Raw genomic sequence first — 15,550 nt, forward strand, 5'->3', positions numbered from 1 at the left:
TCTATTTACCTGCTCTGAGGAATGCCGGCCTGCGCAGACGCTTTTGTATCTGTCAGGGACCCCGGGTCACAGCGCTGGGAGAGATGGGCCGCTTTGTCCCTTCGCAAAGTTTCCACCTCAATATCAACAACAAAACACAATGTCGGAGAAGGAAGTGGAATTCCTGCTCGTGTTGCAACAGCGTTCAGAAGCCCTGGCTCAGTGGCCCCTTTCAGCCTCTGATAAATCTGGTTGATTGATGGGGTTGATCAATAGTCAAAGCTCTGACAAGTTGCCTTTCTAATTTGTGTTTTTATATATTTTCATTATAACTTCATTTTTCTTACTGTGGACATGAGAAGTTGGAGGCTTAAAAGCTGAATTCTTACAAACCAACCAACCAAACCGACTCGGGCAGTTTCTTTTCACAGCCCTGTGTCTCACGGCTTATTCCTTTATTTGGTCCATATTACAAAACACTTTAAGCTGCTTGAGTATAGTGCTTAGTTGTTGTTTTGTTTTTTTCATTTATTTATTTTTGACATAATTTCTACCAATGAAAAACTTTCCACGTTTCCACGCAGCACTAGCGCTAATTCGCCACATCGTGTCGCACTTGCACAACTTCACAAACGCCGACACTATGAGAAACTCCAGTCTTTCCACCACACCGCACCTCAAGACGGCAGAGTTACATCATCCGCACTATTAATATTGCAGGATTACAGTGATTTGTTCAGATTAATAAATGTTTATCTGAGAGTGGCGTCTCTCTCCCTTCAGGACTCCGCTGTCAGTGCTTGATGGAGCCGCCTGACCTCAGCCTGCAGATTTAGGGGCCAACAAACACACTTCTGTTTAATTTGTCTGCTAGTTCAGAAGTTATTTGCGGTGGGCAAAGCTCGTTAAATTTGACATGAGCGCTCAACATTTCGCAAGCATGCACGAGGTACTTCAAAGGTTTCTCCATTTTGTGAAACCCAGAAACAGAGCGGAATTGTTTACTATGAACCCAGAACATTGAACAACATTCACTTGAAATGTGGAAAAAGTAGTTCTAAGTTAATTATAACATCCTAAAATGAATATATCGTTTCCTAAAAGAGATAATGTGACCAAAAAGTAGCTATAAACCATTTATATGGGCCACTAAAAAGCGTCTCATAGTGTCCGTGATTCTCATGAAGCTAATTCACACAAAAACATGTAACAAATGCAAGTTTGAAGATTTTCTTTATCTCATTTTGTAATAAACATATAAATAATAAACTCTAGACATTTTTGACACATCGCCCTGTTATGAAAGTTAACTGGTATGGTCTGACTATATAGACTATCCAAACTGTGCATCTGCCGCAGGTCATTTCTATAAAACTATTTCCTATTACAAAATATGAAAAGAAAAATACATTTTAGTACATTTACAGGAGTTACTTATTAATTTATTTAACGAAACTTTTTCAGTACTACTTTAACTGTTACTGAATTGTCAGAATCTGCATTTGATATTTTTCTCAGAAGAAAACAGGAAAAAATAGAAACACAACCAAAAGAAGCAGAGAATGCAGACACGAGGCAGAATATCTGTCCCTCTCCGACAACTTAAACGAACAGTTTCCAAAATAATACAGTTCTTAATAAACCAAGCAGTACAAGATTTTCCAATACTTTCCCAACTACGGTATTTAAATTAAAATATATTCTCATATCTTACACTATTTCAAATAACGAAATGTGATTCGGTAGCGATCTGTCAAAATCTAATTTACAATTCTGTGTATAAAAATATAATTTATGGAACCCCGCGAAGTTTGTTCTCCCCAAAATATAACAGTCAGTTGCACATATGCACACATGAACATTACAACCTGTCAAAGTTAGCTCCGTTCTACAATTCTCTCGTTGCGCTATTGTCGCCTTTTCGTTTTTCTTCATTTTTCTTTCTTTTTTTGCATTTGAGATATACAAAAATAGATTATGCACAATTTGCTGCTTACACCGTTTCAGAATCCATTTGTGTGACAGCAGCGAGTTCACATGAGAATAAATTATTCAAAGAGAAACTTTTTAAGGCTCCATTCATTCTTTGAAAGGGGACACGTCATGGAAAAGTCACTGAAATAAATATCCCAACTCCACTGGGGCCTTTGTCTTGTTTATCTGTTCGTTCGTTTTTTTAATTATTATTATTATTTTATTTTTAATCTACTAAATAGTTTGTGTGTCCTACATTTTAAGTCACTCTGCTCCTGTAGCTGAGGTTTCAACTCGGGTACACTGACATCCCAAGCGGGTGGATCGAGTGACTGTCCAAGAGCCATGTTCCTAATTGATAAAGGATCTTTGAGTACCAGTGCACCCCGTCGCTCTGCGCACTGGCCTGAGGTTGGGAGCGGAAAAGCAACGAGGAAAGCCAGTGGGCGACCCTGACAGGTGCCAGGGCCCAGTGCGCCAGGTCGTGGTCTTCGATCACTGCGTAACAGGACGCGAGGACCCGATCCACCACAACCGTCCCCTGCACGGTCACCGGCGCGTAGGAGCCCTCGCGCTCCTGCGTGTAAATCCGTTTTACGGTCACGGGTTTGAGTCCACTTCGCTCGGCGTGGAAGACGAACACCGTTTGTCCCGGTTGGACCTGGCTGGCGAAGATGGCCGACATGCTCTGTTCCCGCTCGGTGACGTTGTCGCGGCCGACGAAGAGGAGGTGCGCGGCCGTGAGCGTGATTTTCTGACCCGACTCGGTTTCGATCACGTAGAAGATCCTCCTGGTCGCCGAGTCTTGGTCTATGAACATGATGAAGTCGGTGTAAATCATGTTTCCAAACCCATCTGCTGCCAGCACCTTGTCACCGGTTTGAAGGTCTTTGACCGCCTTCTCGGTACCATCCTGAAGGGTGACGGTGGAGGAGCCTGGGAAGCAGCCGCCTGACTTTGCTGCCACCGAGTTTTCTGTTAAAATAAAAGATTGTGTTGTTAAAAAATAAATCTGAACGAAAACACAGGCCCAGTGCTTCTGATGGATCATTTAAAACCGACGCGCAAACCTAAAACGTCCCAAAACGGCAACGGTGACGTCACTAAAACAAAATAAGACAGATAAGTCAAAAGTTCATTCAAGAGCCCCTTTTCCTCTTGTGTTTGTGTTTTCCTGCGTCCACACATCGTGGTGGGCCATATGCATTTTGCATAATGATGCCCGTTGGCTCCTCTGTGCCAAATGCGTATTGGTCTGAGACGAGAAAAGTGAAAGGCTTGGCTCATCTATTCTTAATTAAAAAACCCAATAAAGAACAGGCATTGTTATTCTAAATCAGCTTGTGGATCGAGCTACTCTCGGTAAAGAACACTTACGCCTTTCCCAGCAACTCGTCCCATATTTACTCAGGTGCAGAAACCTCCATGTGACAATTCACACAAATAGGCGACTCACAACTACTATTTACCCAGTGGAGCCACTTTTCCAAGCCTCTCGAGTTGTAGATTTGAATTTAAATGAGGGCCCGGACTCTTAAATGCTTTCTGTTGTGCAACATCAATGTCCCCTCTTTTTACCACCTCTCCCTGCTTTGTTGTCAGCCCCGATGACAATAATTTTGGCCTTGGTGGAGCTCTTCACATACCAGTCTCCAGGATCACACTGTCCTACACACAAAAAGGAGGTTTCCTACTCAGAATTTGGAGCTTTTAATCTTCTTTTAAGATTCCCGAGCATGAAATAAGGTGACAACTGAAAACCAGATTTACCCCAACCAATTCAACATTGTTCAGCCAAATCCTTTTGGTAAAGTCGCATGACCCCCAATGACACGTCGGCTTGGCCCATACTGTGAGCTCAAAACGTGTGTGTTGAATGATAAATAAGGGATTTTATCAATATACGTATAAAAAGTGCCAAAGTTCATCGGCTGTAGTGAAGAAATGGTGTCCTGTCGCTTGGTGAAGGCTGCAATAAATGTCTGAAAATTACAAAATGACCGTCAGAGCTGAATAACAAGTGAGACCCGAAGAAAAGGCTTAACGGGCCGGTTGCGCTTTATCTAATTTCGGACCATCGGCGCGAAGTGCAGCGCCGCGTTCTGCTGCGCACTGGTGTGCACAAGTCCGCAGAATGAAAGGAATTCCTTTTCTAGGTCACACCGAGCAGCCTTGCAGAATTATGACCGTGGTTCCCACCAGGAGACAGTGTGGGGCGATGTAAGATCGAGAAATAAGCTGCATGGGAAATGCTCATATCTCCACGGGCTGCGTTGCGCCGATACATAATTCATGGGAATATATATTTACACTTGTGGAAAACATAATACAGTCGAAATCCGTCTGTGTTTTTCAATAACATCTCCAGATAAATACTGATTATATTCGTGAATGTATATTATTTATTATTTATATTGTGCAAAATATAGTTATTAGATATAGTTCAACCATCACGTGTGAATATTTGCACGTTGTTGCAGTTTCTTGGAGCGTGCTGCAGCTGAGGAACCCACAAAAAGCAATATTTGTGGTGTGCAGGCATGAAAGCAGTTGTGTTGTAGTTTTTTATCATTTTAATTACGCCATTACGCGCAGTCTGATTTGGAGCAGCCTTGCGCTCCTTGGGCTGACCAGACCCGGACTGTCTGGCTGACGCACGTGCTCATCCTCCTCCTGTCAGCACTGCTCAACGCTTTTGGGTACATTTTTGGCAAAGCCACAGTAAACACAGTAATTGGGGGGCTCCCTCCCGTGTCATACCTGCTTTCACGGAGCAGTGGATGTGGGCTTTGGATTCGTAATAGACCCAGTCGAACCCGGCTTCCACCGCCAGCCTGGACAGGGTGCCGTATTTGCTCTTGTCCCGGTCCGAGGTGGTGATGTCCACGGCCCTGCCCTCGTAGTGGAGAGACTCCTCAAAGTGGTGGCCGTCCTCGTCCCAGCCCTCGGTGACCCGCAGCTTCACGCCGGGCCACTGGTTCATCACCGAGATCGCCAGCGAGTTCAGCTTGTCTTTACATCTCTGCGGGAGGGAGAGAAGGCTCAGATGCGGCTCGATGACAAGCTCTGGCTTAAGGACAAGTCTAATTGAACCAAATCCCTTCATACTGACGCGTCGCCAAATTACCCATTCCGTTTCCTTTAACACCTTCCTCCTATAATTGCTGTATAACAATAACAACAATTAAAACCCAATATCTGAAGCCGCGGGAACCTCGCCCACGCACGCTCCATCGTCACCTCCCTGATTCCTCGCATGTGAGGTGAACCGTGGGGCCGAGCTCTGATCCCGCATGTGTCTGTGTGAGCAGCAGCGTCGGAGGACACATCTCTGATAAGAAAGCTGCTGATGAAATATTGAGCAGGCACTCGCTCCACTGGGCTATAATATATGTGGGTCTGAGCTCTGGGAAAGGTGCGAGCAGCGTCCCTTCCCTCCAGGACGACTTGCATGGAACACAACTTGCATTCATTACGAATTCATGACTTTGTATTAGGCCATGGAATGAGCGAGTCCTTTGTTGGTTGTAGCTTGTCTGTTTTCTTTAAATACATAATTAATGATATAAAGATCATCTTCAAGAGCAGCTGGTGCCTTAAAATATCTGGAGTTTATCCCATAAATAAATCGTCGCACCCCAACCCCTCCGTGCTCTCCCAATGAAGATGCTTGGCCTTCTCCAAGACAACTATTCTCAACACTCAACCAATATGTCAAATAAAACATCACAAAGAGTCTTTTCAGCGCAGCCGCGGAGGGAAACTTCCATTATTCTTCTCCTGCAAAGTCTTCGAAACGTGACATGCCTCCTTAAGTCGAAGTGTTTTGGCCGCTGACTGACAGACTTGAGATGTTCGGGGACGGTCCGGGCGCGCAGAGGGGCGTCAGTGCGCGACCCACTGTGCCTTTGCCTCAATGGACGGTCGAGCGCTTCGACGCCGGGACGCTCACACGGACCCGAGCCATTCGCAAAACGGAGTTTCCGTATGAATCAGCGTATCACACTTGTAGCATGTGTTGCCACAGTTTCCCCGAACCTCGCGCGCTCTGACTGCGCTCGTCGGAGTCAAGAGCCATAAAGCTTAACCTATTTATTAATTCATTAGGTCGTGTGCCGCAAATCAAGCCAAATTCTGCTCAGCCACCGTGAAGCGCAGCGGGGCGCCCCGGACCGGCGCTTTGTGCTCTGGGTAAAGTTGTTCAACACCCGCCCTCTTAATCTTTTCACAAATGATTTGGTTAGAGGAAACATTTATCAGCTACCTGTCACTGCAAACAAGACGCCGGCGCGTCTCTTTTCCGACTCGTTTGCACCGTGAGCACAGGCTGCAGCTCCAAACAGTCCGCTGAAAGGATCCACTTATTAAAAGGAACACGTTCCAGTCCTGATGTTAAACTCTCGTGAGACAGATGATATTTTCTTCTTAGTTTAAAGTCATTTTATTCTCATGTAATCAACTTATTGTGTTTTGCACTTCACCAGGAGCAAACCTGCTCCGCTAAATATTTGCCCTCATATTTCTTCAAGTCAAGTTTAATTAGATGGATCAGACTGACGTTCCTATTTTATTATCCAAGTCGCAGTAGTCCACAAAACACTGTATGTGAATGCCTGTAAAACGCCCCTGCTGGCAACTTTCCTAGGAGCGGGATGGGACTTAATAGTTGAGGTAGTTGATATGCGCTTGTTTGAGCGCTCCTTCAGCTTGCAAGTATTACGGCCTTGGCTGGACTTCAGTGCACTGACTGATTAGTTCATTTGCGGCAGACACACAACAAAGCCGCTGCACGAACGTGCACATCCACCAACGCGTCGTCTATTTCCTACAACGTAAGACAGCGATGGAAATCATCCAATTTGGTGAAAAGCCCCGTGCGTAAAAGCACCACTGGATCCATGCGTAAAGGCGAGGAGGAACGCTGGCACAGCATAAATTGCCCAAGTGATAACGTTAATGCCACAGAATAAAGCTACGCACGTTGTCGATCATCTGGATGCTCTAATTTGATCACTTTGTCATGGTAGTTAGAATAGGGACAATTGCACCTGTTTTAACTTACTATGGCCTCCCGCTGACCAAAGGTCACAAGTTCAAATTGCATCTGAGGTCCAACCAGGGGAGCCTAAAAGCCCTGTGGTTCCCTCTTCACACTTACAGTTGGTTATCGGATACGGAAAGGAATCTGTTTACAAAGCAAAAGCCACAACTAATCAGATGTTACCCAAAAATATGCGTGATGACAAAAAACACGCAGAGACAACTCCTGACATGTGGCAAAATTTGTGCCACATCTTGTCCGATTTCAGACAGACTTGCAAACACAACTGTTCTGGGCATTCTCCTTAATAAGAATACCTTCCTCTATATTCTCCAAAATGAGTGAAACACAATGGGATGAATTGATTCTATCACTGGAAGCCCCACGAGGATCCGTGGGGGAATCCGGAACCCCATTTTGCGCATCACATCCCCGCGTGATGGTCTGTGCGTATGAAAATCTATACGTGGATGACAGAGGAGGTGCGGGGGGGGGGGGGCTGAGAGCGACGCCGAGACCGCACGCACAGTGAATATTTCATCGGAGCCTGCGCTCATGCATGGTGCGAAGCACGGGTTCAGGGACTCCAGCGCGCGCCCGGCATCATCACCACCGGCATTTTATTATTACTGAGCCAATATCACCCAAGTGCATTTAATAATTCACCATCATCTGAGTGCTAAAAGTCATGGTGAGGAGACGCGGCATCCTGCAGCCCGGACAGAAATCAAGGCTGCATGAATTGTTAGCTCAACGCAGCCCGCACTGAAAGAACTACCAGCCATTCTAAGTGAGCGGCCGCACAAGAATGGAGTTTTTTTCTTCTTCCAATTCATCTTTCATGCAAGTACATTCGCAAAAGCCACCATTAACCCCGTGCGCCTTGAACCAATATATTGACCGGGTCCCACCCATTTATGAAGTCCGCAACACTCTCAAAGAAACGTCCCTCTCTGCGTGCGCTGATGAAAAACACGCCAGAGGTTACATTACAGCATCTTAAGGGAGGCTGTGCTCGAAGGAGCCCCGCCATGCCCGAATGAGCCCGGGCTGGAGCGGTGCGCATCCCCAGCTGGCAGCGGCTGAAGAGAGAAAAGGTGCTTTAAACAGTCCGTAACGTGGAGCTCGAATGTGCCACAAACACTGGGCGTCTTCGTGCAGTGGACGGCAGCACGAGCGGCTCTCACGTAGAGCAGAGAGTCCGCGATCATACACATACGAATATAGATATGAGGAGATGGGGACATTAATATTTCAACCGCACTGTCACTACCACGAAGGCCGAGCGTCCTGGCTGGCCGCCCGCACATCACTTCTCCAGCTGGATTTTTGCCTTCGTTTCACGCCTCCACCGTCTGAAAACTCCCCGTGTCGGCGCACGAGGCGCCGTTTGCGTGTGCGGGGAAGTTAAAACGCGCAATCGGAGAGTTCGGCGTCGGGTTAAAGCAGACTTCACTTAAGGTGCGCAGTCCTCCTGACGAGGAGGCTGTTGCGGTGCGCAGTGATGGTGCGTTAGGAGACGGCCGGCGGGGGGAAAAGGTTGTTCTGCGTCCTTACCTGAGTCATTAGCCTGTCGGCGCCGGTGTTCTCCTCATCCTTGAATATGATGTCTGTGTTATAATTGGGAGTCAGCTCTTTAAATCGCTCGGAGTTTCTTGTGATCTTGCCTTCGTATCGGCCACTTGCCCCGAGGGTCTTCTCCGCCACGTTGGGGATGAACTGCTTGTACGCAAGAGGTGTCAGCTTCTTCGGGTGCCGTCTCCGGCCGTAGCCCCTGCCCGGTCCGCATCCCACGGCGGAGGACACCAAGCAGAGGCAGACGAGGCCGAACAACACGGTTCTGGTACAGAGCAGCATTTCTGTCCTCCTGGATCTCAACGAGCCGCCGCCGCCGCTGTCTCTGCCGTCTGCCTTCTCCCGGCTCGCGCAACGTCCTTGTCTCCTCCTCTGCTTCGCTTTCACTTGGTTTCTACCGTGGCAGGTGCGGAAATGAACGCCTAAGACAAATGGAAATAACGGGGCATATCGAAGGAGGGTAAAAAAAAAAGTAGTGAGGGAATTAAAAGCCACGGGATCTCTAGTGGAGCTGCAGCCGCTTGTGAGGCGACCGCTTTTACTGCTTTGTATTATAGCACCGATCTATAGCAGGGGAGGGACTTGATTGGCTCGCCCAGACAAACCCTCCTGATGTTATCCCACAAAAAAGATTTCTTCCACCTGAGGGTTTGACTTGTGTTGCGGGGAGGAGGGGCCGTTCCATGGGAAAACATCAATTATAAACCGTCTTTTTTTTCCACCCTCCCATTTTGCAGATTTAACGGAGCCAGGACAGAGAAGGGGCACTCGCACAGCGCTGCAGTTGGGCAAAAGTGATCTGAGCGTCGTGTGCGCGCACTAAGTGAAGCGCGAGTGGAGGAACTTCCCGCACAGAATACGTGGCGGCGCGCGCTCCTACAGTATGCGCCCGCCGCTCGACGTGTTGAGGAATAAAGTCTGAAGCTCAAATCACTGGGCCGTGACTGCGAGACCTTTCGACCTTTTCGAACCAGATGTTGTTTTGCGCCAGATGTGTTTATAATGCGTAGGCTCCCTATTCCCAAAGCCCACTTCATTGACACATGGCCCTTGGTAACAGGCATTTTGTTGCTTTTATTCCCTTCAGATGTGTGATTAGACAACCTGTGGCTCAGAGGTGAGGTATGATGAGACGCACCTGTGTGCACTGCGTGCAGCAAGACAGAAGCTGAACATGAACTCCCAGCAGCTTTCAGTTTTATCAGCGCTAGGAGGACGGACGCATCAGAAATGCTCCATCAGACAACATCATGCTGTGGAGTCCAGTGTCTACACTTATACACAAATAAGTGTCTAACGTGGACTGGCCTGATCTGATGAACGTGTTGGGGACCTGCACCGAGGTGACAGCTCACCTTTCAAACGAGAGGATCTGCGATAGCAATAATGATACAAACCGTCCACCAGCTGCAATCTAGAAGACAGATGTTGCACTTGAAGACAATATTGTGAGTAAAAAGGTAATTTAATCAACAGTGGCTACTTTCCAAAGCGGTTTGGTGATTTTTTTATGGCTGTTATTTCCTTTAATGACCAACTTTCTTGATTAGACCCTTTGTCTTTGTGTCGTTGATTAAAACACTGTGGCGCCCGCTCACACGAGACATCGCCATCGTCTGCACTGAAGGCATCTGAGTGTAAACAAAAACACGAACCTGAGGTGTTTCCGGAAGGGAATTATTTGTGTGATAACACAGAGTAATTACAGGAAGAGGAACGGGAGTGTGGCACAGGTGCTGCAGTGCGATGAAGTGAGGACAGACACCAGGCTTTGGTGTGGCTTCAGTCTGAGTAAACCTCCGTCTGGCTGACCTCCAGTCTGCCGTTGCTCAGTCTGTGCCAGGCCTGTGGCACAGACACTACCCGCAGCTCGCCGAGACCATCAACGCCAGGTCTCGGCCAAAGGATGCTCATGAATTTGGCACCCTGCTGTGTAACCGTGGCGAAAATACCTTTCCCTCCGTGACAGGTTTCACTCTGCTATGTGTCATAGAGCCCTGTTCAAACTCACGGCTGACTCGGGTCAGAGCCGGCGTTCACGGGTCTGCGGTGAAACCTGGCGAAGACGTCCCCCGCATTCTGAAATACGAGGCTGCAGGAAAAACAGCGCGGCTGCGTGAGGTTCTACGTGAAGTAACGAAGGAACAAAATGTGACACTAAGTGACATGAATAATGCAGAGACGGGGGTAAATAATGCAGCTTAAAGGGCAAGGTGTGCTGATGTGACAGACTGGATTTGAACTGGAGTTCACTGGGGCAAATAGTATCATCAACACCACATACGGAACATTTAACGGCATTGTTTGCGCTGAGCCCAATGCAAAGTCTCTGACAGGAGAGGTTAAGTTCCTGGTTCCTGCAGAACCTGGAGCTGAGGGTGGGACGACTTATGTGGATAATTTCACTCTTCCCCTTCAGCTGCAGAATGGACATTATGATTTTGTCGAGGATTGGCAAAAAGGGATCCTGTAAACCCAACAGCTAAACCACAAAGCGCATAATCCTGTGATTTAACTTAGATCAAGTCAAATCGTCTTCAAAAAAGTGTCTCCTGTAAAAGACGCGGGCACAGGCTTCAGTAAACCAACACCACCGAACTGACGCTGACTTCGAGGGCTAATTCTGGAGGGATTGGGGGCCGTTACGCAACTCAAACTACCGAGCCGGTTGCATGTGATGGTTAATCCAGTGCCAGTGAATCAGCACTTTCTGCCTCCTCCTTTGTTCTGGTGCAGCGCAGGTAACGCCGAAACGGGCCGAGCCGCGTCCGCTCCGCTCCGTTCCACAGCCTCGCTTCGAAAACATCCCTCGCCCCCGTCCGCGTTCTACGGCATTCAGACACACGCTTCGCACCGAACCCGGCCCACGCCCGTGTTTGATTTCTTGTGCCACCGTCTCAATCAAGCACGAGCGAGATGCGACTAGCAGCGGTTGAGCCCAGCTTCACCGGCGTAAGTCCCCCCAATTACTGCTTTAAAGCCTCCTCCTGTCTGAATGTTTTGTAACATTGTTAGACGGATTAGGACCGCGGAACAATCACGCACAAACATATAAGTAGTGTCAGGCTTCCTGTGCTGCGAACGGCTGGAGCTGCCTTTCAGCAGCAGACACACGCCACCGCCAGCTCCTTCCTCCCAGGTGGGCTCTGCATTCAGGCCTTGATCCTGTCCTGAAGTTCCTCAAAGTATGAACACGTGTAATTCTTTATGAGGATAATAAATTGAAATAGTCTCCCACTAAATGGTTCATCCAAGACGCACGCATCGGGCTTTATGAAGGACTAAAGAGGCAGATTTCCGCTGAACAGATTCTGTTGCCCGGAGGCTCCTCCGTGGAGCACAATGGGAATTTCACAATACAGTATGTGGAATCACAGCCCTCAGCGTGCCCCGGAGTCTGTAAAGGCATTTTATTTGCACTCTGCGGCCGCTCCCAATACTTAAACATTAAACGCCAAGGCTAGACAGGCAAAACCACTTTGAACCGCGGCGCAGGGTGAACTCCGTGGGAGGGGAAGGAGGCGAGCGGGGAGCGGGGGGCCGCGGAGCGCGCCGGGCTCCGCCAGGTGAGTCAGCGCCGGCCGGCCGCAGCAGCGACGGGAGGCAGCAGGACGAGGCTGCGACCCCCGGCCTCAGCCCGAGATTCCACGCTTTTAACCCAGGTGGTGTGTTAATAATTCCAAGCGTGGGACCTTGGCGATAACCCCGGTGAGCGCCTGCGTCTCAAAGGCCACGGCGCGAAGCGCTGGCCTCGCGGTGCATTCCCAGGAAACGCGCGGCGGGCGCCGTCGCCGCGTCTGCCGCTGCCGCCGCTGTTCCCTATCACTCCGGGGAATCTGTGAATCAGCGACGTTCCTGGAAGCGGCTTCAGGCCCAACAACGCCGGTGACACGGAGTTGTGATTAAGCTCAGATCAAACTCAATCACGTCAGTCTGCTTCAACACGAACTCTCCGGCGCTGGCTTTCATTAAAGCCAGGACACTGATTCTATCTTTTTAATGAAGCCTAAGTGCTCGGAGAGTGTGCCATTACACCCCGGGCTACGAAAACGGAGGATATAATTCCCTGCCGACTAAAGTGAAGCGCAGGAGCACAACAAACAGCCGCGCGGCTCCATCGCGGCCTGTTCGCCTGCCCGAGCAACCACACAAACCCCCTCGCTGCCGGGTCCTCGGTGAAACCCCGCGGACGCGCTGCTCGGGCGTCTTCCTCCTCAATCAGCTCTTTCTCATCACTGACGTGTTTGTCATCAAACTGGATTCTTGGTCAATATACTTTATCATAGTGTTTCACAAGAGTGAGTATTCGCCCGTGCTGGATATGAACACATCTCACCTTGATTAGCTACAGGTATCTCAGCGCTGGTGATGCATCGGCCTCGATTGGGATCAGTTCCACAGCAATCTATATCCTTCCCGCCCTGCGCTCGTTCAGACTTAACTAATCCAGGAAATTGCTTCCACTGATCAAAGTTATTGCCTGGATGGAACAAGGAAGCTGAACAAAAGTGACACGGCCTCATATCTTATTGTGAGCCGCGGCTTTGGATGGACACAGATCTTTGTCAGCTGGATATTTGATGGGACTTCAGTGTGAATGAAGGGGGGGGGGGGGGGGGTGACTAGTGACTAAAACTCAGTCACACGAATACTTTCCCCTCACATTCATACAGTATCTGTTGATTTATTGTGAAATACAGTAAGAACATTATTACTCACAAGCAGCTACTCTAATAAAGCGGTTTACTGCCCCTGGTTTGGATGATTGATACAGACACAAGCGACTGAGCCTGAGTAATCTCTTTCCCAAAGGTTCACTTAGAGACTGCGTCTGAATTAGCTTCAGGAATAGGCTGTTCGTTGGCAGCCTGACGTGCTCTGGCATCAGGGCCGCGCTGCAAAGCCGCACCCAAAAGCCAAAAACCTGTCGCCTTCATTATGCTGCGAATACCAATAAAGCAAACGCTCACCTCGATCGATTCATCTGATCGGACGGTAATGGACAGGAAGTGAATCTGCGCTCAGTAATTCTCACTAGCGGCTAAATGGTGCAAACTGGCTGACGCGCCGCTGCCTCCCAGCAGGAACCTTTGACTCAGAGCGTCTATGCAGAGTGTGCGTGTGCACGTTTGCCACGGCGGCGCGCTCCGGAGGCGGGTGAGTGACAGTCGGCCCGTCTGTGTCAACAGAGCGCCGAGGGCCGTCTGCTCGGGGGCCGGGCGTCGCGCGGGGCCCGGGTGAGGAGCGAGCCCTGAGCCGGCGTTGACGGGACGTGTCAAGCGCCGCGGCGGAGGGACGGGGGGCGGCGGCGGCGCCCACCACCCCGACACCACCCCGACACCCCCCCCGCGACTAAACGCACTTTAAAGACGGCTCCGCTCGCCTCTTTAACGAGCAGAAACTCCCCGAGAGACTTCAAATGAGTCGTGGAAGGTCCAAATGCTTTTATGGCGGCGTTTCAACTATCAGCCACCGGCCTCTTGTACGTCTTTTTACGATTTGTTTAGCCACTTTAACTGTCTCACATGGCGGAGGCTTCTGTGGATTTCCCATGGGAGGAAATGTGGCCACTGACCTGCGATACATGTTGATGTATTATCACTTTATCATAAATCATCACTCATGACCGCACCGACACACGGCTCCAGTTTCCTCCTCTATCTAATTTGAATCCACTGCTCGCTCAGCTTTGGTCTCCACCACTTTTCAGGGAAATATGTTGCTCTGTAGCTGCCGCATGCTCAAGTGTGCTGGTCACATTCTTTCACAATGTGCCACAGTTCACACAGTCCAAAGAGCCAGTAAGCCGGGGCTAATCCTGGAGCGGCCCTGCAAATAAAAGCCCAACAACTACATTTAAACAATACAAACAAGACAGAGATGCATTGTTGTGGTGGACGCTGCAGGGACGCATGCGTTGTCGCAGAAGGTCGGTCTCATCTCGTTTTACACTCGCCACCGACGGGCTAAAGTCTAAGAGGTGAAAGTCCGATCGCGCTTACGTCTGACGGCTCGTCTTGCGAGTGAACTTCTCCCCACTTCCCGCGCGCAGGTGGAAAAGCTCATCCTTTATCTTTACGGCCCCGTCAGGCGCAAAGGGAGGAGTCCGCGGGCTTCAAGCTGTCGGACTGCGCGTCTGCGGGGTGGAAGAGATCACAGACGAGGCTGCAGGTGTTTAGCGCCACGTGCATGCGAACCCCCAATATCAAGTGGCAGAGATTAGCTCGCTCCGGGCTCCTATTTTCAATAATGTTTGGTGCTCTTTAATGGATGTTTACGCTCTGTATTTTCCCACCACGCGTCATCGCACGTAGGAAAAACTCACAGTATCGCCCCTGATCGGACGCCACGGCTGCTGTGTTTGGCTCGGACACGTTTCTGTCCATCTATAGCCTCAAACTATCCCAAGTCGTCTGGTGTGAGACCCCGTCCGTCCCCTGCTCCCTGGAAGCTGACAGGGCTGTGTGTAAAAACTCACCCACTCGCTACATTGAGGAGCGAGCTGCCGACCAGACTGTAGCGGGACGCTCAGAAACGTGTTGAATTTAATGCCCCCCGGGGGCGTTTTCTTCAGCACGGGCCTCGTCTGCGCCGGGGAGCGACTCCGTCACCCGTACTGTACGCTGGCCGGCAGGAATCCCCCGAAAGGCATCGGACGGGCCACGGAAGGACGAGATTCCTTCATGGCAGTTAGCCGACGTGGCTGCGTGGGCTCGGGTTTATTGTCTCACGCGGCGGAGGCTCCTGTTTGCGTTCCGTGTGAGGAGAAGTCGGGCGCTGACCTGCACCGACGCTCCTTTGATGTCTGATTAGTAATAGGCAGATTAAACAGTCTGACTGACAACACAACGCCGATAGATGGACCGATACATGGATGGATGGATGTAATAACAGACTTATGGCCTCACTTCGGGGTGTGTCTGTTTACAAAACAGTCTCACATCTTACACGGGTCTTATAATAACCCCACGAAGCGGAAGC

At 49.5% G+C, this 15,550-nt stretch overlaps 1 protein-coding gene across 1 annotated transcript; it reads right to left on the reverse strand.

The window, feature by feature from the left end:
- Nucleotides 1-1,195: 1,195 nt before the first annotated feature.
- shha (sonic hedgehog signaling molecule a) lies at nt 1,196-9,350 on the reverse strand. The gene is made up of 3 exons (XM_029146762.3): nt 8,552-9,350; nt 4,714-4,975; nt 1,196-2,928 (listed from the first exon to the last, which is right to left on the reverse strand). Exons 1-3 carry the CDS (start codon nt 8,849-8,851, stop codon nt 2,243-2,245), a joined length of 1,248 nt encoding a protein of 415 aa, XP_029002595.1. The 5' UTR covers nt 8,852-9,350; the 3' UTR covers nt 1,196-2,242.
- Nucleotides 9,351-15,550: the final 6,200 nt, after the last annotated feature.

This window comes from Betta splendens, chromosome 4, assembly GCF_900634795.4.
Source record: "Betta splendens chromosome 4, fBetSpl5.4, whole genome shotgun sequence".
NCBI lineage: Eukaryota > Metazoa > Chordata > Actinopteri > Anabantiformes > Osphronemidae > Betta > Betta splendens.

Excerpts from the sequence above, each read along its gene's own strand:
- shha (XM_029146762.3), bottom strand. The coding sequence starts at position 8,851 with ATGCTGCTCTGTACCAGAACCGTGTTGTTCGGCCTCGTCTGCCTCTGC. Across the intron at positions 4,976-8,551 it reads CCGACAGGCTAATGACTCAG|AGATGTAAAGACAAGCTGAA; the intron begins GTAAGGACGCAG and ends TCCCTCCCGCAG. Across the intron at positions 2,929-4,713 it reads CCACTGCTCCGTGAAAGCAG|AAAACTCGGTGGCAGCAAAG; the intron begins GTATGACACGGG and ends TTATTTTAACAG.